This window comes from Balaenoptera musculus, chromosome 15 (assembly GCF_009873245.2).
Source record: "Balaenoptera musculus isolate JJ_BM4_2016_0621 chromosome 15, mBalMus1.pri.v3, whole genome shotgun sequence".
Classification (NCBI taxonomy): domain Eukaryota; kingdom Metazoa; phylum Chordata; class Mammalia; order Artiodactyla; family Balaenopteridae; genus Balaenoptera; species Balaenoptera musculus.
The window spans coordinates 73,009,608-73,036,477 of NC_045799.1; the positions used below are offsets into that span (position 1 = coordinate 73,009,608).

General features: G+C 42.0%; 1 protein-coding gene across 3 annotated transcripts; it reads right to left on the reverse strand.

Moving 5' to 3' along the window:
• Nucleotides 1-905: 905 nt before the first annotated feature.
• On the reverse strand, nt 906-26,277 carry PSPH (phosphoserine phosphatase). 3 transcript variants are annotated; one of them, XM_036827674.1, is made up of 7 exons: nt 26,011-26,277; nt 20,734-20,788; nt 6,315-6,473; nt 5,281-5,415; nt 4,666-4,811; nt 3,512-3,660; nt 906-1,404 (listed from the first exon to the last, which is right to left on the reverse strand). In XM_036827674.1, coding segments are annotated over exons 2-7 (699 nt in total). In that variant the 5' UTR covers nt 20,736-20,788; nt 26,011-26,277; the 3' UTR covers nt 906-1,296. The 3 variants fall into 3 exon arrangements, with proteins under 3 accessions (XP_036683569.1, XP_036683570.1, XP_036683571.1); XM_036827675.1 differs by lacking the exon at nt 20,734-20,788 and having other exon boundaries at nt 1,153-1,404; XM_036827676.1 differs by lacking the exon at nt 5,281-5,415 and having other exon boundaries at nt 1,153-1,404.
• Nucleotides 26,278-26,870: the final 593 nt, after the last annotated feature.

Sequence of the window (26,870 nt, forward strand, 5' to 3'; positions counted from 1 at the left end):
TTGATTCATCTGATCTGATTATTTGGCTAAATAATTATCTGACAATTTGGCCAAATTTGATTATTTGGTTAAATTATAAATTTTTCAAATAACTTCCAATGTTAAACCCTTCCGGCCTTTTCTACTTAATTATCCAATAGTATCCACTCATGGCCTGCCTCTTCCTAAACCTGTGTCTCTGTCTTCCCCCACCCCCCCGCCCCCGCCGCTTTCCCACCAGGGAGAGAATATAATCTCCTACTTTCAAAGCATGTTCTGAAATGTCCCTTTCAAGGCGTTACTCAGAATAAACATGAACCTGGGCTTTCAGGTCCTCCCAAGTCCTCTGTAATAAAGAAATGGTTCATATATGTTCTGAGGAGTTATTTCTTAATTCATTTAAGGGAAAATACTGATCTTCATCTGGCATAAGTAAAACTTGTTTTTAGTTCTCCTAGTTTATGTGATTATCAAATATCCATTTTTTAAGGTCAGTACTTTTGTTTAAGGCGCCATGGTTATCTTTTTTAAAAAATCTTTGTAACATTCCCTATATGACAAATACCAAGAGGTCGTAAAAGCACTTCCATCCCTCTGGCCCAGCGCTTCCCTCAGTGGCGGGGGCTGAGTGGTGGATTCACTGTGACAAGCACTCTGCCCTGTGCTCAGGAGGGTCTCGACTCCTTGGTTCCTTGCCCAGAGGTCATTTCTACTCAAATACTTAAATACTTGAAATACTGGATACTGAAATACATGATAGGCAGAATTAAAAATTCTACAAATCGGGAATTTTCTGGCGGTCCAGTGGTTAGGACTCCGTGCTTTCACTGCTGAGTACCTGGGTTCAATCCCTGGTTGGGGAACTAGGATCCCACAAGCTGAGTGGTGTGGCTCAAAAGAAAAAAAAAAAAAATTCTACAAATCTGTTCTGATATGTGGATAAACTTTTATTTATATATAAAGGGAAAACCAATTTCACTTAAAGCTGCCTAATCCATATTTCCAATAATGAAGGTGTTTACTATCCACCTTCAAAAGGCTTCAAATAAAATATAGCTAGGAAAATACATAAAGAATTCAAATTATAAAACTCTCCAGGTAATTAAATGGTCATAATAATACCAGAACTACAGTTAAAAAAAAAAAAACCGAACCACAATGTTCTAGGAGCCCTAACTATAGTTTACTTGGAAGTACAGATAATCAGTACTAAATTTATATATTAAGTCCTAATATGCAATTGGAAGCAAACAGTATCAAACTGTATAACTTTTAAAAATTAACCTGAAGTTGTTATGAACTGTATAAAAACGGATCTTATTCTTCCAGTTCTCCCAAAAGCTCTACAAAATCAGTGATGTACCATTCCGAGTTGTCCTTTACTTGTTGCCTGATCACATTTCCTCCAAATCCAATGAAAACATCCTAAGAAGAGAACAAAAGGGAAATAGTTTAAAAGAGAGAGAAAGATACAGCAGCGGCCTAGGGCAGTAAGTGTTGTTTAAAAGAATAAACTCTGTGCAAAGAGAGATGAGCCCAGCCTCACCTGGGGCACCTCCCTCCCCAGCTCCCTGGGAGCCTCCTTCCCCCCTCCTGCCCCGAGAATGAATGAGTCTGACCACCACTGCTGCAGATGCATTCAGCTGGACATTGAGGGCTTCAGGAGAACTGAAGCCCTCTTAAAACCAAGACAATTGCTTACAAAAATAAAACCACACCAGGCAGTAAACATCTGAGTTCTAAACTAGGTGGCAATCACATCCAGGCCAGACAATTTCAGAGAAAGAAGATCAAAGAGAAGCCTGTGGTGCCGTGGAAATGCCCGGGGCCTGGAATCAGGACCAGAGCAGGTATCTCCCGGCTGGCGTCCTGGGTGAAACTGAGGGACCTCCCTCCCAGGAGGGCATGTTATTCTGGGCTGAAGGAGATGACAACCCCAGAGTATGTTAGCAGCACTCTACTTTCCACTGGTAGAATTATTTAAAGTTACATTGTTTCATTCATTTCTGCTCAGTGATACCTTCTTTTAGTCAATGATCTTTTTAAATGGTATTTTCTCTTTTTCTGCCAGGCTACAGACACAATATACACTAATTTCGAAGTACAAAATTCTCTTACTTGACCTTTGTCTTCATTTTTATTTTCATACCATACAAGGGGGTGGGGTGGGGAATAACTAGATGCTTACCTTCTAGTTAAATTTAGCCTCCTTCTAACTGAGCTCCCTGCCTCTGTTGCAGCCCTTTCTGCATGCCAGCACCAACTCAGCTGTCCTAACACACTGACTTGTTCCTTCTCAGTCCAGAAGCCTTCCAGGGCTTCCCAGGACCCAAAGGTAACACCAGAGTGCCTGGTATGTGGGGTCTTCTTCTCTTGCTGAAGAGAAAGCTCACTCGTGCCTAGGACCATGCTAGTACATACTGTGCTCTGCTGCTTCCCCTCCCTCTAGAAGTTCCACACACACCCACCACGCCAAGTCCTGCCAGGCCTCCACATGCAGGCTGCTAACCGTCCTTTAGGGCACAGGTTCCTCTGACCACCTTCCAGGGCCACACACCTGCACGCACACCACTTTCTCTTGGCTCAGTCAGGCTGTATCATTTTCTGACTGGTAGGGTCATCTGGAATTTGTAATTTTGCTCTTTCTGGACACTGGGATCGGGGGGCCCCTGAGAGAACCCTGCATTTTATGCCTTGTACTCATTCAACTAGCCGGGCGTTTACTACTCAGTCGACCCCAGCATCGGCTATAAATCGTCTAAGAATGTGTTATCTCGAACTGACTCAAGTAGTGTTAGAAGGATCCCAAAAGATTCTTTAACCACGAATGCTTAATCATTGACAGAGAAAGATGCTATTTTTAGAACTCAGGAAACTAGGTAGTAAAACGTTCACCGCTGTATTTTTGGTTCAGTTTTTCTTAAGTTAGAACAAGACAATATAGTCAAAGTCGTACGTGAAATGGACATGTGATAGTTAAGATATTGGCTATATAGCACTTGTTTCCTGCTAGTCTCAGAAAACAATGTTAATTCAGAAGAATAAAATGCTTTAATATGGGCGTGGTATCAAACCTCCCTGAGCCTCAGTTCCCTGATCAGTAAAAAGGAGAAGATAATACTTTTACCTCACAGGGCTGTTATGAGGATTAAATGAGATAACGTATGAGGAAATAGTTTATCAAATATAAAACAGCATTAAAATTTTGGTTATAGTATAAGAGCTGCATTATTTGTGGAAATGAAGCCAAACCTTGTTGAGCACGTACTTGGGCTAAGAGGTGGCAGCCATCCTCCAGGGACAAGGGGTCTTTGGAAGTTTTAAAAGGTTTTTAAGTTCCTTATTTGCAACCTTCCTTAGGTTTGCAAAAAGCCAATTAATATATTGAGATTGGATTTGTTTTATTTATTTTGGTTTTTTATTTTAGGCTGATACAGGTTTTTGTTTAACTCTCACAAATTGTACTGAGTTCTAAGTCAGCTGTCAACAGTAAAAGTACAACCGCAAAAAAATTAGTACACTTAATACATACAGCAGGAGGACAGGCTTCCATGTCTGTGGCTCCATCTCCAATCATGACTATTTTCTTAAAGTGAAATTTTTCCTTTAAAAGTTTAATAACTTTTCCTTTCCCACCAGATTCGGCTGTTGGCTGCATCTCATCAAAACCTGCATATTCACCTTAAAAGAGCCATTAAAACAGTGTTAAAGATCCACAGGATTGTATCAGTAGGGCCAGCCTTTTGCATAGATGATAGCCTCACCTTCATGTCACTCACAAAGCTAAAAACGGCCTTCAGTAAAGTGACACAGCCTGGACTTCCACACTTATTCCTCAGAATGAACAAGCTTTGCTTTTAAATTACAAATACCTCTTGTCAAGGTTACTCCTTTAGATGATAAACATCTTGGGGTAAATTAATTTTATCCTCTAAGCTTCCAGTGTCATAATTCTCAAAACTTGTTGAGGTGGCAGAACACCATGAAATAGTAATATATTAATTTAAAACATGTTAATATACAATTTCATCTAAGAAGAGATTATAATTTATATTTGATGGATTATTTCCATTCTTACAGTAATTACCACACTTATCTCTATTATTTTTTTAATGATTTCTATCTATAGACCCTTAAAAAGTATTCTATTAACACATTTAATTTTTTTTTAATTAATATTATTTGGTTTTAAGAATGTCAGCCACCCCTTGACATAACTGGAGACATCTTGAGATGACAGAAAACTACAGCTGTGGCTCTGTGATGGTCCAGAGAGGGGCCAGGAGGTGCCTCCAAAGGCAGCTAAAGTGCAGCTACTTGCTCACAAATTAACTCTCCTTCCTGAGTCTAAATTGATTCAGATACGTGAGAGCTTTCATAGAACTGAAATATGATGCATAACAAAATAAGTCACGTGGGTTACATAGGAACTAACATTTTACTAAGTACAGACATTTATATACAGATAGATGATTATATGGACACTGAAGGTAGGAGAGATGATGACCTAAGTCTATTTTGCAGGGCAAACGATACCAAGGTGCAAAAGACATCATAAAGAGAATCCTTTATCGCAGCATTTAACTCTGATGCCACCTTGCTTGAGCTGCGTTCCAACAGACATTTCCTAGGATACTGAACACTAAAACTGATAAGAAGGAGAAAACGTTACTATTAAAGACTTACCATTAAAGTAGAATTTCAGCCTGTTGGCAAAGACATTGGTTGGTGGGATGTTGAGCTTTGAAGCAACATGTTCCACAATGCTCCTAAAGCCTCCAGATATTAGAAAAACCTGAACATTTCGCTCTTGTAGGCGACTTACTAGCTCCCTGAAAAAATAAAAACAAAAAACATATAAAATACCAAATGCTGATTAATATAAAAGAGAAAACATGAAACATGAAAAGGAAACTCAAATATATTTTTTTCTCCAGATGCATTTGCCCAAGGTACATCAGACGAGGTATACTGCCTAATGAATTAATGTTTTATATATGTTTTTCTAAAAGCACTTAGAAATTAGTGGGTGGGGCTTGACCACTTTAGGAAACCATTCCACAACTCTATTCTGCCCATGGACCCAGAAACACAAGAAGAAGAGGAGGCTTGGGCTCTCCATGGGGAGAGAGGGAGGGCAGACGTGGGCAGGACCAACTAGCAGACAAGACCATATACAAGTACCAAAGGAACCACAAAGAAGGGAGCTCTAAAGTAATGGTGAGATACCCTCAGGAGGACGTGCCCCCAAATGCAGGTGCTGATAGGGAGACAGTGTACCCAGACCAGGGAGCCCCTTACCTTATGCCGGGGGTCAGGTGTGGTGGGTGCTCTGCTATGAGCCTTTGCACCTGTTCCCTGGAGGGCTGGATCAGAGCTAAGCGCTCTGTGAGGGCAGCCTTGAAAGGCACTGCCCCGCCCATGGCTCGCCGTGTCCTAGGAGGAAGACCCAAAAATCAGGCCAGCCAAGTGCTGTCTTCGAAGTTTACACGTCTACCCTCCCCAGCTCCTCACAAGGTCCACGCACAAGGAAGGTGCCCCACCGTACAACAGACGTGGTACGTGGCCATGGGAGTGAGTGAGGCCTGGGATAAACTATTGAAGGTTTGCTTGAGAATCACGTTAATATTTTGAAGCCAAAATAGCCTAAGTCTATTTTGCAGAGCAAACGATACCAAGGTGCAAAAGACATCAATAAAGAGAATCCTTTATCCTTTGCATCCACAGATACACCCTCCAGTGAGCTAAGAAAACCACATATACTATCCACAGGTACCTGCCTTGGAAGCTGTGAGCGTTTGTAAACCAAGAAAGAAACCAGAGGCCAGGGACTCTTGCATCAAAGGAAGCTGAACATGAAATGGTCCATGAACTAGTGACCGCAGGTGGCACAGGGGGGGGCAGGAGGGAGGGAGGGACTCTCATCCAGGCACCCATGGAGAGACTCTGAACCATAACTAGCTTTCTAGCAAACCACTAAGGCCACACTTTCAACCATGACACAAAGCACTGGACCCCTGGAGACCCCCCAGGTCATCTTCTTTGGTTACTTATCGTCATCATTCCCCTGACCAAGCTAAGAGTATGTCATCCATATTTGTTTGTCAGAGGCAACCATATATTTTTTTGCCATAAATATTTGTATAAATGGATGGTTGGATGATGTACATTACCAAATTCAGCTCTCAGTGGCGGAGGAAAAAGCCTAGTGCCCATGTTTCATAGGCAGGGACTAAGATCAGGGAATTGTGGCTCTGGTCCTGCATGTCATCCAGAAGTCACTCTTCTTTTGCAATTCTTTATCATTTCGTAAGGTGAATAAATACTGTTCTTACATTTCTGACACAGCATCCTCAACTCCACAGAATTTGGCCAGCTCATCAATTCCTTCTTCCCTGATGACTGTGCTGTCAACATCAAAGCACACTGCATCAGCTGAACAGAAAAGTTTCCTCAGCTCTGAATGGGAGACCATCTTGGGAAGAATTCTCCTCCTACAACAGAAAAAAATAAATATAGTTAAAGACATAAAACAGAGTCATAAAAAGGTCTAATTTTGCCTACGACTGTCAATATATTTTAATTTGTATCCAAGTCAGTGTAGCCCATATAAGCATGTCCTCATGGAGTCATTCATTTTTTTTTTTTTTTTAACACAGAGTAAGCATCTTCTAAATGTCAGGCTCTGGGGTTACAAAGATTAGCGGGACCCAAACTCTGCTCCCAGGAATTGTCTAATGAAGGTACCAACTTATAAATATATTTGATGTTCAACCAATATTCAAGGACTTTTGACCTAACAGAGCAATAAGGCAAGGGCTACAATGTAAATGTGCATAAGTTACCGTGAGCACACAGAGGAAATGTTGAACCTTGTCTATGAAACAGGGCTTCCAAGAAGTACAGGCATTAAGCTGAATCTTGCAGAGTAAGTGGCCCTCTGAGTGGGTTCTCAAAGGGCAGGGTATCAATTTGGGGTGTGCTGGGAATTAGCAGGGAGGGAGACGGCAGCAAGGAGAGAGGGTAATGTTAGCAGAGGGAAGAGCAAGGGCAAAGGCAACGCAGCCGAAGGATGGATGACGTGCTGGAAGCGGCCCAACAGCCCAGTCCAGCTGCCAGGCAGTGCACGGGGAGTTAGTGCGGGCCGGGCCAAGGAGTTTGGATTTTAACTTCTAGCTAATGGGAGACCTTGCTTTCCACCTCAGAAGAGAAGTCAGAGCTACACACACACGTGTTAGTCTCTGGTGCAGAGGTGGTAACTGAAGTCACAGCCTGATGGAAGTCACCAGGGAGAGTGGAAAAAGGGAGAAAGAAGAGGCGTGAGGACAGAGCACAGGAACTGGACATTCAAGTCAGCAGCCTGAGAAGGAAAATGAGAGGGAGAGGTCACAGGAAGAAACTCTGGGAGACCACAGTGCTGCAGAAGCTATGGAGGATAGTTTCAAAAGAATTTTGAGTATTTCTTTCTTTCTTTTTTTTTTTTTTTTAAGAAAATCACTGGACTAGAATCGTGGACGTGAACTAGATCCTAGAGGTCACCCAGACCACTCACCCATCAAAGAGACTAATATGTCATGTACAACGCCACACGGACAATGCAAATCAGCATAAACAGTGGCTGAAAACAGACTCAAAGGAGTCGGGCCAACCCACTTTGTAACTGATTTCAAACCAATGCATTTGGGGCTTCTCTGGTGGTGCAGTGGTTAAGAATCTGCCTGTCAATGCAAGGGACATGGGTTCGAGCCCTGGCCTGGGAAGATCCCACATGCCGCAGAGCCACTAAGCCCATGTGCCACAACTACTGAGCCTGAGCTCTAGAGCCCACAAGCCACAACTACTGAGCCCACATGCCACAACTACTGAAGCCTGCGCACCTAGAGCCCACGCTCCGCAACAAGAGAAGCCACGACAATGAGAAGCCCGTGCACCGCAACAAAGAGTAACCCCCGCTCACCACAACTAGAGAAAGCCCACGCACAACAACAAAGACCCAACACAGCCACAAATAAATAAATAAATAAATAAATAAATAAATAAATATATAACCAATGCATTTGGCAGAATGATCTGGTTCAAAGTTGACCTGGAAAAAAAAATCTTTTAAGCCAGGGGTCAGCAAACTACAGCCAGTAGGCCAAATCCAGCCTGCCACTTATCTTTGTACAGCCTACGAAGAATGACTTTTTTACCTTTTAAGTAGCTGGAAAAAATAGAAGAATAATATTTTGTGAAACATGAAAATTACATAAAATTCAAAATTCAGTGTCCGAAATAAAGTGTTATTGGAACACAGCCATGTTCATCATTTATGTGTCTATAGCAGCTTCCCCACTACAACAGACAAGTTGAGTAGCTGCATCAGAGATTGTACAGCCTGCAAAGCTTCAGATATTTACTATCTAGCCCTTTACAAAAAAAAATTGTTGATCCTTGTTTGACCCCTTACAAGACAGATCTCCAAACAGGAAATGTGAGTTTCATTAGAGACCCAATAAAAACAGGCAAGGGAGGGTAAACTAATGAATCCAGTTAGATAATAGAATCTTAAACTCTGCACTAACATTAACAACCTAAATGTGAATAAGTCTCCATTCAACAGAAAACTATTCTTAAAAAACATGAATACTAAACACATCTGCTACTGGTTATCAACAATCTGTTTTTTCCCCCAGCATCACGCTCTTGTTCAAGCTGATCCCTCAACTTAGAGGACTGAATTCCCAGGTTCACAGTTCATCGGCTCTTTGAGGCTAAGCTCCTTTGCTGGTTGGTTCTCTTCTGTTCTCTTAATGTTGCAATGGCCCATGGTCCGTCCTTGGTCTTCTCTACCTATACTCACTCCCTAGATGAATTAATTCATCCAGGCTCATGGCTTTAAATGCTGTCTCTATGACAGTAACTCTCAAATGTACACCTGCAGCTCAGTTTTCTCTCCCAAACTCTAAACTCCAACTACCTACCTGACTTCCACTCAGATGTTTGGTAAACATCCCAAACTTAACATGCCCAAAACTGAACTCCCGCTCTTCCCTCCCCCCAGAAAACTGTCACTCTTGCAGCCTTCCTTCTCTCCCTTGTGGCAACTCCATTCTTTAGTCACCCTTGACATTTCTCTTTCTCTCAAATCCCACATCCAATCTTTCAGGAAATGATGTTGGTTCTGCCTTTAAGCTCTAACTAAAATATGACCACTTCTCACCACATCCACTGCTATCGTTCTAGCTTGAGTCACCAATGTTTCTTGGCAAGATTATACCAAAAGCCTCCTAAAAGGTCCCCACCCCAGTATTTGCTCTCGACATAACAGCCAGAGAATCACTGTAAGCTATAAGCAAATCATGCTGCACTTCTGGCTCAAAATCCTTCACTGGCTCCTCATTTTACTAAAAGTAAAAACCGAAGTTCTTATGGTTACCTAGAAGGTCTGCCCGCCAACTCTGGCACCACCACCACCATGCCCTCCCCATTACTTCTCTGGCCTCATTTTCAACTCCTCTCCCCCTGGTTCACTCTGGTCCAGCCTCGCTGGTCCTCCTGCTGCTCTGCAAATACACCAGGCAAACTCCCCACTTAGGGCCTTTGCTCCAGCCGTGCCCTCGGAGGAAGGCTCTTCACACGAATATCCACTTGGCCAGTTCCCTTGGCAAGAGTCTGCCCAAATGTCAACCTGACCACCCTGTTTACCACTGTAACCCCCCCTCCCTAACCTTACCCCCAACATTACTAACCTCCCTCACGATGCCTTACTTCTTTTTTCTGTAACATCTCTCATCTTCTAACACACGATAAAACTTATGTTTATTATGTGTTGTCTATTTGTTCCCATTAGGATGTCAATTTCACAAGAGTAGGATCTTTATCAGCTTTGTTCACTGTTGGATCCTTAGGACTGAGAACAGTATTTGGCACACAGTAGGACTCATTAATATCGGTTGAATTAAGTGAATGAATAAAGCTCAAATGCCATCTTCACTATTAAGTCTTCCCTGATTCCCCTGAGCTGGAAAAAAATCTCTCCCCAGAACTTCCACAGTACTTCATGTAGATCTATTTTTTTAAGATATGGAATTCATAATATTCCAACTTATCTTAAACTGATTTATGTGCATAGCACCTCCACTCTTGGATTGCAAGCTCTTTATACTAAGATCCAAAATTTTCCAAAACACCTATTGTTTTGAACTTCTTTTGAGTAGATGCTCAATTAATTCTGAAGGTTGAATGAATAAATAAATGATAAAATTGTGAATTACATACCCACAACTAACCATTTTTTTAACTTTTTATTGTGGCAAATTTCAAATGCATACAAAAATAGAAAGTATGAAAAAAATAAAAAAATAAATTAAAAAAAAATAAAGTATGAATACATGAACTCCATGTATTTATCATCCTGCTTCAACAATCATAGCAAATCTTGCTTCATCAACCCCACTATAAAAGGTTCCGCACCCCAATTCCAACATTAGGAGGGTAGGGCTCCCACACTACCAAGCAATTCTCGGACACCAGCAGGGTATCCTACATCTCAACTCAATTCCGACACTATCTACCCATAGGAAGAGCATCAGATTCCACATGTCAAGGGTTCAGTCCCACAAGACTGACCCCACTCCACCCCTGACACACATACACACACACACACACACACACACATTTCAGATGCCAGTCACAAGTCCACAAGTCCAGATTATCACCTGTGCTTCTGACTGACTGGCTATAGACTGGAGGTTCCAACAACCTCCTCCTTGGGTTTGATTAATTTGTTAGAGTGACTCACAGAACTTCACTAGATTTATTCTAAAAGGATATAACTCAGGAACAGCAGATGAAAGAAATGTACAGGGCAAGGTATGTGGAAAGGGGCATGGAGCTTCCATGCCCTCTCCAGGCATGCCGTTCTCCCCAAATTTCCATGTGTTCACCAACCTAGAAGTTCTCTGAACCCCATCCTTTTCGGTTTTTATGGAGGATTCATTACAAGGGCATAATTGATTAAATCATTGGTCATTGGTGACTAAGCTCAGCCTCCAGCCTCTCCTCCCTCCCCAGAGGTCAGGGCAGTGGGACCAAAAGTTCCAACCCTCTAATCACATGGTTGGCTCTCATGGCAAACAGCCCCCATCCTTAGGTGGGTCCAAAAGTCACCTCATTAACATAAGAGACATCTTTATCCCTCTCATCACAGGAAATTCCAAGGGTTTTAGGAGCTCTGTGCCAGAAATGGGACAGGACCAAATATATGTTTATTACAAATCGCAATGTCACACCCACACACTTCCACCTTTGAGATAAATCTGATTTATCTCAAAGCAAATTATATCATTTCATACAAAAATATTTCAGTATGTATTTTTTAAAGGTAAAGACATTTTTTTAGGGCTTCCCTGGTGGCGCAGTGGTTGGGAGTCTGCCTGCCAATGCAGGGGACACGGGTTCGAGCCCTGGTCTGGGAAGATCCCACATGCCGCGGAGCAACTGGGCCCGTGAGCCACAATTACTGAGCCTGCGCGTCTGGAGCCTGTGCTCCGCAGCAAGAGAGGCTGTGATAGTGAGAGCCCCGCGCACTGCGATGAAGAGTGGCCCCCGCTCGCCGCAACTAGAGAAAGCCCTCGCACAGAAACGAAGACCCAGCACAGCCATAAATAAAAATAAATAAAATAAATTAAAAAAAAAAAAAAGACATTTTTTTAAACATAGTCATTTGCACTTAAATTTTAACTATACTGCTGTGCCTGCCTGTGTTCAGGTTTGGCTGCTGAGGACTGAAGAATCAAATCAGGTTAATCACATCAGACCTCATGATGCCCTTGCTCATCCATTCCTCATCATTAGCATATAAATTAACAAAATGTCTCTGTTATTCATTTTATGCCCTTCATGATTTGAGTCCTATTTCACCAATATATTCCCCATTGCTCTTCTCCCCCCACATACACTCACATACACACACCCACACCTTATGCTCAAGGAATACAGAGGACTTCTTGTTCCTTAAACATGTCATGATTTTTTAGTTCTCTGTACCTTTGCAGATGCTGTTCCCTCTGCCTGAAATTACCTAATTACTCATGTCTAATGGGAAAATCCCTATTTATTCTTCAAGGTTCAGATTAAATTATTTTCCCTGTACTAGCTCCTTCATAACCCCCTCAGAGAATTAATTAATCACTCCCATTCCCTTCCTAGAATGTGAGTTCCTTCAGGGTAGGGACCTAGACTGAATTATCTTTCTGTTTCCAGCACAGTGGGTGCTAAAATTAAATGTTTCATGAATTAGAGTTGAATCTAAGCAGTTACTGAGAACACAGAATCGAGTAGATTACTATTCTCAATAAAACAATTCCAATTTAGTGTGCTATTACCCTAAAATTAAAATCCTTAACAAGCAATGATGGCTATAACAGAGAAACAGAATCAATATCATATATTCTGAAGTTGGAAGGAAACTCAAAGCCATTATCTGGGGCTAGTCCCATGCCTTTCTGCAGGAACAATATTAATACATCCATTTCACAGATTAACTAATAGAGGTATAAGGAAGTTAAATGCTTTACCCAAGGTCATACAGCTCCTAAATGATAGTCAAAGAACGGAAACTTGGGTCTCAAATGCACAGAGACAACATAAAAGAGGTGGATAAATTAAGCAGAATTAAATAAGGTTAGACATTGTTAAGAACGTAATGTGGGGACTTCCCTGGTGGTGCAGTGGTTAAGAATCTGCCTGCCAATGCAGGGGACGTGGGTTTGACCCCCGGTCCGGGAAGATGCCACATGCCACGGGAGCAACTAAGCCTGTGTGCCACAACTACTGAGCCCACGCGCCTAGAACCCGTGCTCCACAACAAGAGAAGTCACCACAATGAGAAGCCCACGCACTGCAATGATGCAACTAGAGAAACCCTGCGTGCATCAATGAAAACCCAACACAGCGAAAGAAAGAAAGAAAGGGAGGGAGGGAGGGAGGAAGGGAGGAAGGAAGGAAGGAAGGAAGGAAGGAAGGAAGGAAGGAAGGAAGGAAGAAAGAAAGAAAGAAAGAGTAATGTGGACCCAGGAAATGTCAAAGACTTTCAGCAAGAATTCAGACTATCCTCCAAAGAAGACATACATATGGCCAACAGGCAGGTGAAAAGATTCTCAACATTGCTAATTATTAGAGAAATAGTGAAAGAAGAAAGTCTGCCCATTCTTTGGGAGACCAGCAGATAGAAACAAGTTTCATAAATTGTCAAATTCCCACCAAGCCAGCGAACTCCAAGGAGCTCCATATCCCACTCTCTGTGCCTGAGAAACACCCATTTGGCTCTGGTCCAGCGGGAATTAACCTAATATTACATGGCTAAGCAGGCTCACTATAAAAGCCTAGAAGACAGAAGTCTATCAGCAGCAAAGCAGTGCTTAATGCAGTGCAGTTCCACTGAGCATGGAGAATGAGCCATTTGTAAATGGAGAGAAAGCCAGCAACAGACAAACAAATGATGTTAGAGGATCTAAAATGAGATAAATGGAATGGGCTAAAGAACCTTATAAGAATGTACAGGAGGCGACATTCACAGAAAGATAGACAAGATGAAAAGGCAGAGGGCTATGTACCAGATGAAGGAACAAGTTAAAACCCCAGAAAAACAACTAAATGAAGTGGAGATAGGCAACCTTCCAGAAAAAGAATTCAGAATAATGATAGTGAAGATGATCCAGGACCTCGGAATAAGAATGGAGGCAAAGATCGAGAAGATGCAAGAAATGTTTAACAAAGACCTAGAAGAATTAAAGAACAGACAAACAGAGATGAACAATACAATAACTGAAATGAAAACTACACTAGAAGGAATCAATAGCAGAATAACTGAGGCAGAAGAACGGATATGTGACCTGGAAGACAGAATGGTGGAATTCACTGCCACGGAACAGAATAAAGAAAAACGAATGAAAAGAAATGAAGACAGCCTAAGAGACCTCTGGGACAACATTAAATGCAACTACGTTCGCATTATAGGGGTCCCAGAAGGAGAAGAGAAAGGACCCAAGAAAATATTTGAAGAGATTATAGTCGAAAACTTCCCTAACATGGGAAAGGAGATAGCCACCCAAGTCCAGGAAGCACAGAGAGGCCCATACAGGATAAACCCAAGGAGAAACACGCCAAGACACATAGTAATCAAACTGGCAAAAATTAAAGACAAAGAAAAATTACTGAAAGCAGCAAGGGAAAAATGACAAATAACATACAAGGGAACTCCCATAAGGTTAACAGCTGATTTCTCAGCAGAAACTCTACAAGCCAGAAGGGAGTGGTATGATATACTTAAAGTGATGAAAGGGAAGAACCTACAACCAAGATCACTCTACCCGGCAAGGATCTCATTCAGATTCGATGGAGAAATCAAAAGCTTTACAGACAAGCAAAAGCTAAGAGAATTCAGCACCACCAAACCAGCTCTACAACAAATGCTAAAGGAACTTCTCTAAGTGGGAAACAAAAGAGAAGAAAAGGACCTAAAAAAACAAAACAATTAAGAAAATGGTCACAGGAACATACATATCAATAATTACCTTAAACGTGAATGGATTAAATGCTCCAACCAAAAGACACAGGCTTGCTGAATGGATACAAAAACAAGACCCATATATATGCGGTATACAAGAGACCCACTTCAGAGCTAGGGACACATACAGACTGAAACTGAGGGGATGGAAAAAGATACTCTATGCAAATGGAAATCAGAAGAAAGCTGGAGTAGCAATACTCATATCAGATAAAATAGACTTTAAAATAAAGAATGTTACAAGAGACAAGGAAGGACACTACATAATGATCAAGGGACCAATCCACAAAGAAGATATAACAATTATAAATATATATGCACCCAACATAGGAGCACCTCAATACATAAGGCAACTGCTAACAGCTATAAAAGAGGAAATCGACAGTTAACACAATAATAGTGAGGGAATTTAACACCTCACTTACACCAATGGACAGATCATCCAAAATGAAAATAAATAAGGAAACAGAAGCTTTAAATGACACAAGAGACCAGATAGATTTAATTGATATTTATAGGACATTCCATCCAAAAACAGCAGATTACACTTTCTTCTCAAGTGCGCACGGAACATTCTCCAGGATAGATCACAGCTTGGGTCACCAATCAAGCCTCAGTAAATTTAAGAAAATTGAAATCATATCAAGCATCTTTTCTGACCACAATGCTATGAGATTAGAAATGAATTACAGGGAAAAAAACGTAAAAAACACAAACACATGGAGGCTAAACAATACATTACTAAATATCCAAGAGATCACTGAAGAAATCAAAGAGGAAATCAAAAAATACCTAGAGACAAATGATAATGAAAACACGATGATCCAAAACCTATGGGATGCAGCAAAAGCAGCTCTAAGAGGGAAGTTTATAGCTATACAAGCTTACCTTGAGAAACAAGAAAAGTCTCAAATAAACAATCTAACCTTACATCTAAAGAAACTAGAGAAAGAAGAACAAACAAAACCCAAAGTTAGCAGAAGGAAAGAAATCATAAAGATCAGAGCAGAAATAAACGAAATAGAAACAAAGAAAACAATAGCAAAGATCAATAAAACTAAAAGCTGGTTCTTTGAGAAGATAAACAAAATTGATGAACGATTAGCCAGACTCATCAAGAAAAAGAGGGAGAGGACTCAAATCAATAAAATTAGAAATGAAAAAGGAGAAGTTACAACAGACACCGCAGAAATACAAAGCATCCTAAGAGACTACTACAAGCAACGCTATGCCAATAAAATGGACAACCTGGAAGAAATGGACAAATTCTTAGAAAGGTATAACCTTCCAAGACTGAACCAGGAAGAAATAGAAAATATGAACAGACCAATCACAAGTAATGAAATTGAAACTGTGATTAAAAATCTTCCAACAAACAAAAGTCCAGGACCAGATGGCTTCATAGGCAAATTCTATCAAACATTTAGAGAAGAGCTAACACCCATCCTTCTCAAACTCTTCCAAAAAATTGCAGAGGAAGGAACACTCCTAAACTCATTCTATGAGGCCACCATCACCCTGATATCAAAACCAGACAAAGATACTACAAAAAAAGAAAATTACCGACCAATATCACTGATGAATATAGATGCAAAAATCCTCAACAAAATACTAGCAAACAGAATCCAACAACACATTAAAAGGATCATACACCATGATCAAGTGGGATTTATCCCAGGGATGCAAGGATTCTTCAATATTCGCAAATCAATCAATGTGATACACCATATTAACAAATTGAAGAATAAAGACCATACGATCATCTCAAAAGATGCAGAAAAAGCTTTTGACAAAATTCAACATCCATTTATGATAAAAACTCTCCAGAAAGTGGGCACAGACGGAACCTACCTCAACATAATAAAGGTCATATACGACAAACCCACAGCAAACATCATTCTCAATGGTGAAAAACTGAAAGCATTTCCTCTAAGATCAGGAACAAGACAAGGATGTCCACTCTCACCACTATTATTCAACATAGTTTTGGAAGTCCTAGCCACGGCAATCAGAGAAGGAAAAGGAATAAAAGGAATACAATTTGGAAAAGAAGAAGTACAACTGTCACTGTTTGCAGATGACATGATACTATACATAGAGAATCCTAAAACTGCCACCAGAAAACTACTAGAGCTAATCAATGAATTTGGGAAAGTTGCAGGATACAAAATTAATGCAAGAAATCTCTTGCATTCCTATACACTAATGATGAAAAATCTGAAACAGAAATTAAGGAAACACTCCTATTTACCATTGCAACAAAAAGAATAAAATACCTAGGAATAAACCTACCTAGGGAGACAAAAGACCTGTATGCAGAAAACTATAAGACACTGATGAAAGAAATTAAAGATGATACCAACAGATGGAGAGATATACCATGTTCTTGGATTGGAAAAATCAATATTGTGAAAATGACTATACTACCCAAAGCAATCTACAGATTCAATGCAATCCCTATCAAATTACCAATGGCATTTTTTACGGAACTAGAACAAAAAATCTTAAAATTTGTATGGAGACACAAAAGACCCCGAATAGCCAAAGCAGTCTTGAGGGAAAAAATGGAGCTGGAGGAATCAGACTCCCTGACTTCAGACTATACTACAAAGCTACAGTAATCAAGACAATATGGTACTGGCACAAAAACAGAAACATAGATCAATCGAACAAGATAGAAAGCCCAGAGATAAACCCACGTACCTATGGTCAAGTAATCTATGACAAAGGAGGCAAGGATATACAATGGAGAAAAGACAGTCTCTTCAATAAGTGGTGCTGGGAAAATTGGACAGCTACATGTAAAAGAATGAAATTAGAACACTCCCTAACACCATACACAAAAATAAACTCAAAATGGATTAGAGACCTAAATGTAAGACCTGACACTATAAAACTCTTAGAGGAAAACATAGGAAAGACACTCTTTGACATAAATCACAGCAAGATCTTTTGTGATCCACCTCTTAGAGTAATGGAAATAAAAACAAAAATGAACAAATGGGACCTAATGAAACTTAAAAGTTTTGCACAGCAAAGGAAGCCATAAACAAGACGAAAAGACAACCCTCAGAATGGGAGAAAATATTTGCAAATGAATCAATGGACAAAGGATTAATCTCCAAAATATATAAACAGCTCATGCAGCTCAATATTAAAGAAACAAACAACCCAATCCAAAAATGGGCAGAAGACCCAAACAGACATTTCTCCAAAGAAGACATACAGATGGCCAAGAAGCACATGAAAAGCTGCTCAACATCACTAATTATTAGAGAAATGCAAATCAAACCTACAATGAGGTATCACCTCACACCAGTCAGAATGGGCATCATCAGAAAATCTACAAATAACAAATGCTGGAGAGGGTGTGGAGAAAAGGGAACCCTCTTGCACTATTAATGGGAATGTAAATTGGTACAGCCACTATGGAGAACAGTATGGAGGTTCCTTAAAAAACTAAAAATAGAACTACCATATGACCCAGCAATCCCACTACTGGGCATATACCCAGAGAAAACCATAATTCAAAAAGGCACATGCACCCCAATGTTCACTGCAGCACTATTTACAATAGCCAGGTCATGGAAGTAACCTAAATGCCCATTGACAGACGAATGGATAAAGAAGATGTGGTACATATATACAATGGACTATTACTCAGCCATAAAAAGGAATGAAATTGGGTCATTTGTTGAGACGTGGATGGATCTAGAGACTGTTATACAGAGTGAAGTCAGAAAGAGAAAAACAAATAACGTATATTAATGCATGTATGTGGAACCTAGAAAAATGGTACAGATGAGCCAGTTTGCAGGGCAGAAATTGAGACACAGATGTAGAGAACAAAAGTATGGACACCAAGGGGGGAAAGCCACGGGGGGGTGGGGATGGTGGTGTGATGAATTGGGTGATTGGGATTGACATGTATACACTGATGTGTATAAAACTGATGACTAATAAGAACCTGCTGTATAAAAAAATAAATAAAATAAAATTTAAAAGAAAGAAAAAGAAAGTACAGGAGACAATACAAATAACGGAGAATGGGCAAGACTCCTGAGAATGACTGACAGGTTCCTGAAGCCTCAAAGATGTAAGAAGATGAAGCCAATCCACAGTGCCTCTCTGTGCCTAGCACAAGTCCTGGGAAATGCAGAATGGGCACCATCTTCAAGAGGTTCCCAGTCTCGTTGGGATGATCAGACAAATCATTATTGCTCACATTTGAAAAGCCAGCACCTTTAGCCTCTTTCCAACCACTGATATCAGCAATAGCTTCAACCAGATCATGAGCCTCAAATATGAAAGGAAATGTACATTTCCTCAAATAAAGTGAGGACTGATTTTCACAGACCCAGATGAACATTAGTCCTGACTTATGACTCAGAATTGCTGACACCTGCATCCTGGGTTGCACTGTGGTTCCAAAGACCGATTTTGATTCCAAAGACAGGATTTTTGAGACAAACTATTGGAGGACAGAGGGAACGAAAAGTGCCCACCAAACTGAGAAGGCACCTTGAGACCAAAAAATGAGGCAGGCAGCTCTGTATAATCAATGGATCGGTTCATCACAGGTAACTTACTCAGAGGGTGGGATCTGGATTGGGTGGACAACAATCCAGAAGCATTCGCAGCTGCACTTCCCACCACCCAGGGGCCACTGGGACAATTTTATAGTGCTTGGAGGTAGGCGCTTGGAAACAGGGTGTGCACTCCCAAGCCAAGATTTATGAATGGGTAAGTATCTCGTGGGTGCCGGCAATACATCAGGGGAGGGCTTCATCATTGTTTGGGGACTAACAGAGCATAGAGGCTACCTGGTCCTAATGATTATTAAACAATGTCTATTAACTACAAAGTCCTTGATGACAGAGAAGTGATTCACTGCACAGTACAGTCCTGGGTAGGGTAAGCGGAAGGACAGGAGAAACTGTAAGGGTCCATGATGGTGCCAGTTATGCTAACAGCCATACACAAACATTACAATGAAGTTACATGGAAGACTGATTCTTTCTTCATGCCCTCCCTAGCAGATGGAGCTGGATTATATGACCCTAACTTTGCCCACTAAATGCTCGTGCCAGGGGATATGCCCTCCACCCCTCAGCTTACATGGGTTTCAATCCCCTGCTTAGACTACAGAACAAATTCAGCTTCCTTTAGCGCTTCCCAAACTGCACTGTAAAATGCTCTGCCTCCTTGTTCACTTCTGGTTCCCTCTTTTTTTCATTGTCTCCACCAGGAGTGACTCATGATTCATACAAAGTCAAAATTCTCATAGCTCCAGGGGACAGAGGGGAAATCTGCTGAGTAAGTTCAGTTGCTTCAAAGTGAATTGTGTACATTAGAAAAATCGTTGCTGGAGAATGGACTCTGGATCTCTCACATCTGGCCCTTGCAAGGAAGGGGGACAGGACGGGGGTGGAAGAAATCCTGGTGGAAAGGTCTGTGCTTAGACATGGCAGCTCCCAGGCCTGGTCCCGACCACTGGACCACTGCCTTCTGTGTCTCAGGACAGGACTCCTGCCCACCCGACCTCAAGCAGGTCCATCTTGGGAAAGCAGAGGGCCAACTGGTAAAGAAGCCACAGCTGACAACCCCTCCTCACCCCCAGCTCCAAAAGTACAAAAACAAGTTTTCCTTCATGGCCAACCTTAGGAGGTCTGGTTTTAGATAAAAGGAGAAAAACTTGCTCATCCAAACTCTCTTCCAACTTTTCCATCTAAGTATCTCGCAAGAGGCATCTAAGATCACCTTCACCAACTTCCCCTTTTGCTGGGATTGACCTCTTACCTTCACCTGTGTAAGAACAAATATAAGCTGGTACAGAGGTTGAGGAAGCCGACAGAGCAAAGCTTCCTGGGCTTAGACGGGCGTCACCTGGGGTGGCTTTGGTCTTTGGGATGAGTCTGTTTGGGGCCCTCCAAGCAGTGAAACAATGCCCATCGGAGGCTGAGAGGTTTCTGAATCAGAGGAGCGTCAAAGAGCCTTCCTGCAACTAGGACTATGGTTTCTGGTCAATGCATTATAGTATATTTTATGATAAAAAAGAACAGCTATTCTTCGGGGAACCTGAGATTTTTAAGCATGCCACATAGGTTACAGCAGGAAATTTTTTTTTTATTCAGTGAATATTAAACTGTTAACTGATAAATATACAACAATGACAATGAAAACAGAAGACAAATTGGACTCACATTTCTCCAGGGCTGGATTCCTAGGAGACAATACTCTTCTCTTCCTGCTTCTTTCCTGAATAAAAACACAGCATAAAGTTCTGACTACAGATTTCTTTAAGAGAGATCTTGTGAGTTCTGCAAGAGCAAGAGCCTAGAAAAAAACAGGGACATGAACGTCAAGGTCCAGACACAGGAGAAGAAAGAGGAGACCGTCTAGCTTCACTGTCCCTCCTAGCAGGACCGGTACAAAGGAGGGTCAGCTGCAAAGTCTCCTAAGACTGCTTCCCCTGGGAAACCCTTCACTTCTGTCTCCTTGAAGCATGCAGAGGAGGAAACACTCTTCTGTGGCTTTAATTCTGCAAAAGCTTCGAGTCTGATAGGAAATCACCTACACCTGATTAGCAAGGCTCAAAGAGGGCGAGAGAAAGGGAAAGAGGATCTACTGGGAAAACACAATACAAATACAGAGAAGCCAACACAGGTCCATTACAGGCTCTACAAAATGGTCCCTGCTTTCTTCAAAATGAGGAAAGTCAACAACATCCCAAGAACAGTCACAGAGGAGTCCTGCTGCCCAATAACAAGGGAACGAAGCCAACAACTTCAAATTATAATCCTCATCATTTAAACTGTAAATAGAAGTGGATAGGGACTTCCCTGGTGGCACAGTGGTTAAGAATCCACCTGCCAATGCAGGGGACACGGGTTCGAGCCCTGGTCTGGGAAGATCCCACATGCCGCGGAGCGACTAAGGCCGTGTGCCACTACTACTGAGCCTGCGCTCTAGACCCCTCGAGGCACAACTACTGAAGCATACACGCCTAGAGCCCATGCTCCACAACAAGCCACCGCAATGAGAAGCCCGAGCACCGCAACGAAGAGTAGCCCCCGCTTGCCACAACTAGAGGAAGCCTGCACGCAGCAACGAAAACCCAAAGCAGCAAAAAAAAAAAAAAAAAAAAGTGGATAAAGGTGCTAAATCTCAGAAGAAAAAAAGAGATACAAAGAAATAGTTAAGAACAAGCAGCAAGAAAAAGCAAAGTAGAGGTTGACAAAGGAAGGAAGCCAGAATGGAAATAAATCATTTGGAAGGTTCGAATACGGTCCTCACTGAACTCAGAAAGGGTTCGGTGTACCCTTCTCTCAGCGGAGTCACACAGGATAATACTCCCGTGAAGGAGGAAGAGTACAAAGTGTACTCAAAGCTTCGTACCTGAGCATGCAAGTCTAGCGTTTCTTTCCCACTCTGCTGAGCATGGCTGGCTTCTGCAGGTGTTCTGAATCCCACTCCCCTGCAGGCCCGCGAGAGCTGCACCCTAGCGACCCTCCCCGGAAGCTGCTGTTCTTAAGGAGAACCCACTGCCAGGAATGGCAGGACAAGAAAAGGAATATTTCCAATTTGCTTCTTTAATAGAGTTTATTCTTTCTCCTTTGATCCATTGGTTTAACTATAAAGGCCCGCTCTATTTCTCTTCTAATTTAGAATTCATACTTTGCTACTGGCCTTTTTTTTTTTTTCAATTGGGCATGTATTAGATCATGTGAAAATTTAAGACGTCCCTTGTTTCACCAGCATGAAAATGACAAGACTCTGATCGTTATTATATTGAAATCCTACCTGGTAGTTTTAATAAAATATAGAAATCTTGAAATGTATATTCTTCCCTAACTTGTAGTCCAATGCCAAAAATTAACTCCAAATGAATCAAGACCTAAACACAAAAGCTAAAACTATAAGACTTCTAAAACACAGGAGGAAAATTGCACACCTGTGGTAGGCAGCCTCTAAAATGGCCCCTAGTGGGAATTCCCTGGTGGGCCAATGTTTAGGACTCTGTGCTTCCACTGCAGGGGGGCCTAGGTTCCATCCCTGGTCAGGGAACTAAGATCCCGCAAGCCACACAGCGAGGCCAAAAAACAAAAAATCCAAAAAACCTAGTGAACCGACTTCCTGCTATCCCAACCCATCTGTAACCCCCTACCCTTGAGAGTGAGCTGGGTATAGTGACTCTCTTCCAGTGAATAGAGTGAGGCAGAGGTGACAGGATATCACTTGCAAAATTAGACTGACACAAATGAGTGTGTGTATAACTGTGAGGTCTGAACAAGCTCTATGGATTGTGCCAATGTCAGTTCCTTGGGATGTTGTCTTCGGGGGAAGGGACATGGGGGAAGGAGGAATGCATGAGATTTCCCTGTATATTTCTTTGCAGCCTTCTGTGAATCCATAATTACTTCTAACTAGAAAATATTATAAAAGTGGGTTTTTTAAAGTGAGTTAATCTCGGGGAATTCCCTGGCAGTCCAGTGGTTAGGACTCGGCACTTTCACTGCTGGGGCCTGGGTTCAATCCCTGGTCGGGGAACTAAGATCCTGCAAACCACACAGTGAGGCCAAAAAATAAAATAAAATAATAAAATAAAGTGAGTTAATCTCAAAAAAAGAAAAAAAAAGGAATGTGGCTTCCATCTTGCCCCAGCACCCCCACTCCTTGCTCTGGGGGAAGGCAGCTACCATGTTGGTAGCTGCCCAATGAGAGGCCCATGTGGCAGAACTGAGGGAACATCCAGCAAACAGCCAGTGAGGAACTGAGGACCTCAGTCCAACAACCCTCAAGGAACTGAATCCTGCCAATAACCAGGTGAGTGCTCTAGGAAGCAGATCCTCCCCCAATAAAGTGTTCAGATAAGTCGACCTTGGCCAACTGCAACCTCTTAAGAGACCCTAAACCAGAACCACCCAGCTAAGCTGCTCCCAGATTTCTGACCCACAGAAAGTGAGAAAATAAACGTTTGTCATTTTAAGCTGCTGAGTTTTGGAATAATTTATTATGCAGCAATAGACACTAATAGAACAACCTTAAGGTAGGCAAAATTTTCTCAAATAAACCCCAAATAGCATGAATAATAAAAGGAAAAAATTAAAAACTTCTGCTTTTCAAAAGACACCATTATGGAGGGTGGTGGGGGGAGAAAGAAAGGGAAAAAAAGGCAAGTCGCAGAATGGGAGAAAATATTCACAATACATATATTTGATAGAGGACTTGTATCTAGAATAAAGAACTCTTACAACTCAATAAAACAAACAACCCATTAAAATATAAGCAATAGACATTTCAAAAAAGATGTGCAAATAAACTCAAAAGAAGAATAACAAAAATAAAAAAGACTGACAATACCATGTATTGGTGAGGACATGGAACAACTGGAACTCTTATACATTTCTGGTGGGAATGTAAAATGGTACAACCACTTTGGAAAACAGTTTGGCAGTTCCTTACGAAACTAAACATTTATCTACCGTAAGAGTCAGCAATCCCACTCCTGGAGATTTATTCAAGTGAAATGAAAACATATTCAGGGGCCTTCCCTGGTGGCGCAGTGGTTAAGAATCCGCCTGCCGGGGCTTCCCTGGTGGCGCAGTGGTTGAGAATCTGCCTGCCAATGCAGGGGACACGGGTTCGAGCCCTGGTCTGGGAAGATCCCACATGCCGCGGAGCAACTAGGCCCGTGAGCCACAGTTACTGAGTCTGCGCGTCTGGAGCCTGTGCTCCGCAACAGGAGAGGCCACGATAGTGAGAGGCCCGCGGACCGCGATGAAGAGTGGCCCCCGCTTACCGCAACTGGCGAAAGCCCTCGTACAGAAATGAAGACCCAACACAGCCAAAAATAAAATAAATAAATAAAGAATTATAAAAGTATGTGCATTAAAATTAAAAAAAACAAAAAAAAATCCGCCTGCCAATGCAGGGGACATGGGTTCGAGCCCTGGTCTGGGAAGATCCCACATGCCGCGGAGCAACTAAGCCCGTGAACCACAACTACCGAAGCCCGAGTGCCTAGAGCCCTGTGCTCCTCAACAAGAGAAGCCACCGCAATGAGAAGCCCGCGCATCGCAACAAAGAGTAGCCCCCACTCGCTGCAACTAGAGAAAGTCTGCGAGCAGCAAGGAAGACCCAACACAGGCAAAAATTAATTAATTAATTAAAAGTATGTATTAAAAAAAAAAGAAGCAGCTAAGGGATGGGACTTCCCTGGTGGTCCGGTGGTGAAGATTCCACACTTCCAGTACAGGGGGCATGGGTTTGATCCATGGTCGGGGAACTAAGATCCCACGTGCCGTGCGGTGTGGCCAATAAATAAATAAATAAGTAAATGTATGTAAAAAAACAAGAAAACAAAAAACATATTCAAAGCAGCTTTATTCATGATAGCCCAAAACTAGAATGACCACCAACAGATAAATGGATAAACAGTGTGGTACGTCCCTAGAATAGAACACTACTCGGCAATAAAAAGATACGAATTACTAATGACGCTGTAACATGAATAAATATAGAAAACATTATGCTGACCAGAAGAAGCCAGACACAGAGGAGTACGTACAATATGATTCTGTTTATACGAAACCCTAGAAAATACAAACAAATGCTACTATGACAAAAATCAGGCCAGTAGGGCTAGAGGTGGGGGGATCTGACTGCAAAGAGGCCCTACAAAACTTAAGGGTGATGGAAGTGTTTTATTGTGCTGGTGATTATAAGTGTGTACAACATTGTCAAAATTCATCAAAAGGTACACGTAAAATGGGTGCATATTATTGCATTAAATTATACATCAATAAAACGTTAGCTTAAAAAAAGTTATTAGGCATGTATCAAATAAACTGAAAACTTAAAACGTCCAGACTACTTTGCTTCCCAACATGAAAGTGACAGGACTATTATCATTATATTGCAAACACACCAGGCAGTTGTAATAACATGTAGAAATCCTGGATTTAATTTTTCTTCCCTGATCCTCATTCCAATACCGGTCAGTCAAATATTTAAAGAGTAAACACAACGTGCAAGTCACATATAAAGAAAACATAGTACATAAGTTTAATGAATAGAAGAATTATTTATTTAATTCCCAGCTTGAAGCTCTACCTTTACAACAATGTATCTGGTAAGTACATATTTAAAATTCTAATTCCAATGGTAAAGAAGTTGATGAAGTCAGACACTGCAACTCTAAATTCTGGAGATATTCCTACTCTTGTACTGATGACTCCCCTATGTAGGATTGCATCATTCATTCATGCTGTTTGGTAACAGGCAGCAGTGGGATAAAACAAGTGAAAACCATTCAAAAGTAAACGGATGAAAAAAAAGCCTTGGAATCCCATGAAATATTTTATCTATCCCGATTAAGGAAAATAAATGTAGAATCACAGAGGCCCTGGGTGTAGGACAGGCAGACCGGTAATCAGAAAGTTGGGCACACGGAGAGATAAACACATGCCCAGACTTACCCGGGCGCTGCTGCTAGTTCCTGGGCCGCTGCCACCGCCTCCAGGTCTCCCGCGGCTGTAACCGTCCGACTGCAGGGGGGCCGAGGGCTGGCTCCGACGTGGAGTCGCGGAGTTCCGAGGGAGGTGACCTGCGTAGACCCGCAGAGCCTTTACCAAACAATCATGAGATCTGCTGATAAGTGCGGTGGCTTCTGGCCGGGTTTGCATGCGCTTTACTAAACTAGAGCCTGCAGACCTCCGCTCTGCAGGGCCGGGCAGCGAAGAAGCCCTTGGCCCCGCCCCCGAAGGAGGGACTCCCTGAGCCCGCCCCCTCCTCCCTCCGGGGGCTCAGCGCTGGCGGACCTAGACTTGAACTCCGCGGTGGACGCTATCCCGCAAAGCCTCGGGTCACACCACCTCCACTTTGCGGAGGAGGAACAAAAGAGCTCGCGTGCTACCCAAGCGCTCCCCACCGCCACCACCACTTGGGATAAGAGTACGTGAGAGAAGCGAGGGACCTCTGCACTGATTTTGCAATTCACGAAAGCCCCTTAGGGAACTTTTTTGAAATCCACGTTTGGCTTTATGCTGTTGTAGGAATGCAGGTCCCAAGAGAACTTCAAAAACTACATACATTCACAAATGCGAAAAACCGTGAGTGACGAAATGAGTCTTTGCACACTTTTTTTTTTTTGTCATCTTATTTTCTTCTAGGTGTCACTTGCCCAGCTACTTTTATGTTGACTACAATAAGAGTGATTGCCCCCAAACATTTACTTTTGGGTACAGCTGGCTGGAGCTGGGCAGTGAGGTCCTACCCTAAAACACAACCTGAAACCTCAGATACTGACAGTCACGTCTGCAGGCTCCTTCCAAAACTG

Excerpts from the sequence above, each read along its gene's own strand:
- PSPH (XM_036827674.1), bottom strand. Across the intron at positions 4,812-5,280 it reads CACCTGACCCCCGGCATAAG|GGAGCTAGTAAGTCGCCTAC; the intron begins GTAAGGGGCTCC and ends TTATTTTTTCAG. Across the intron at positions 1,405-3,511 it reads TGGAAGCCTGTCCTCCTGCT|GATGTTTTCATTGGATTTGG; the intron begins GTATGTATTAAG and ends TTCTCTTCTTAG.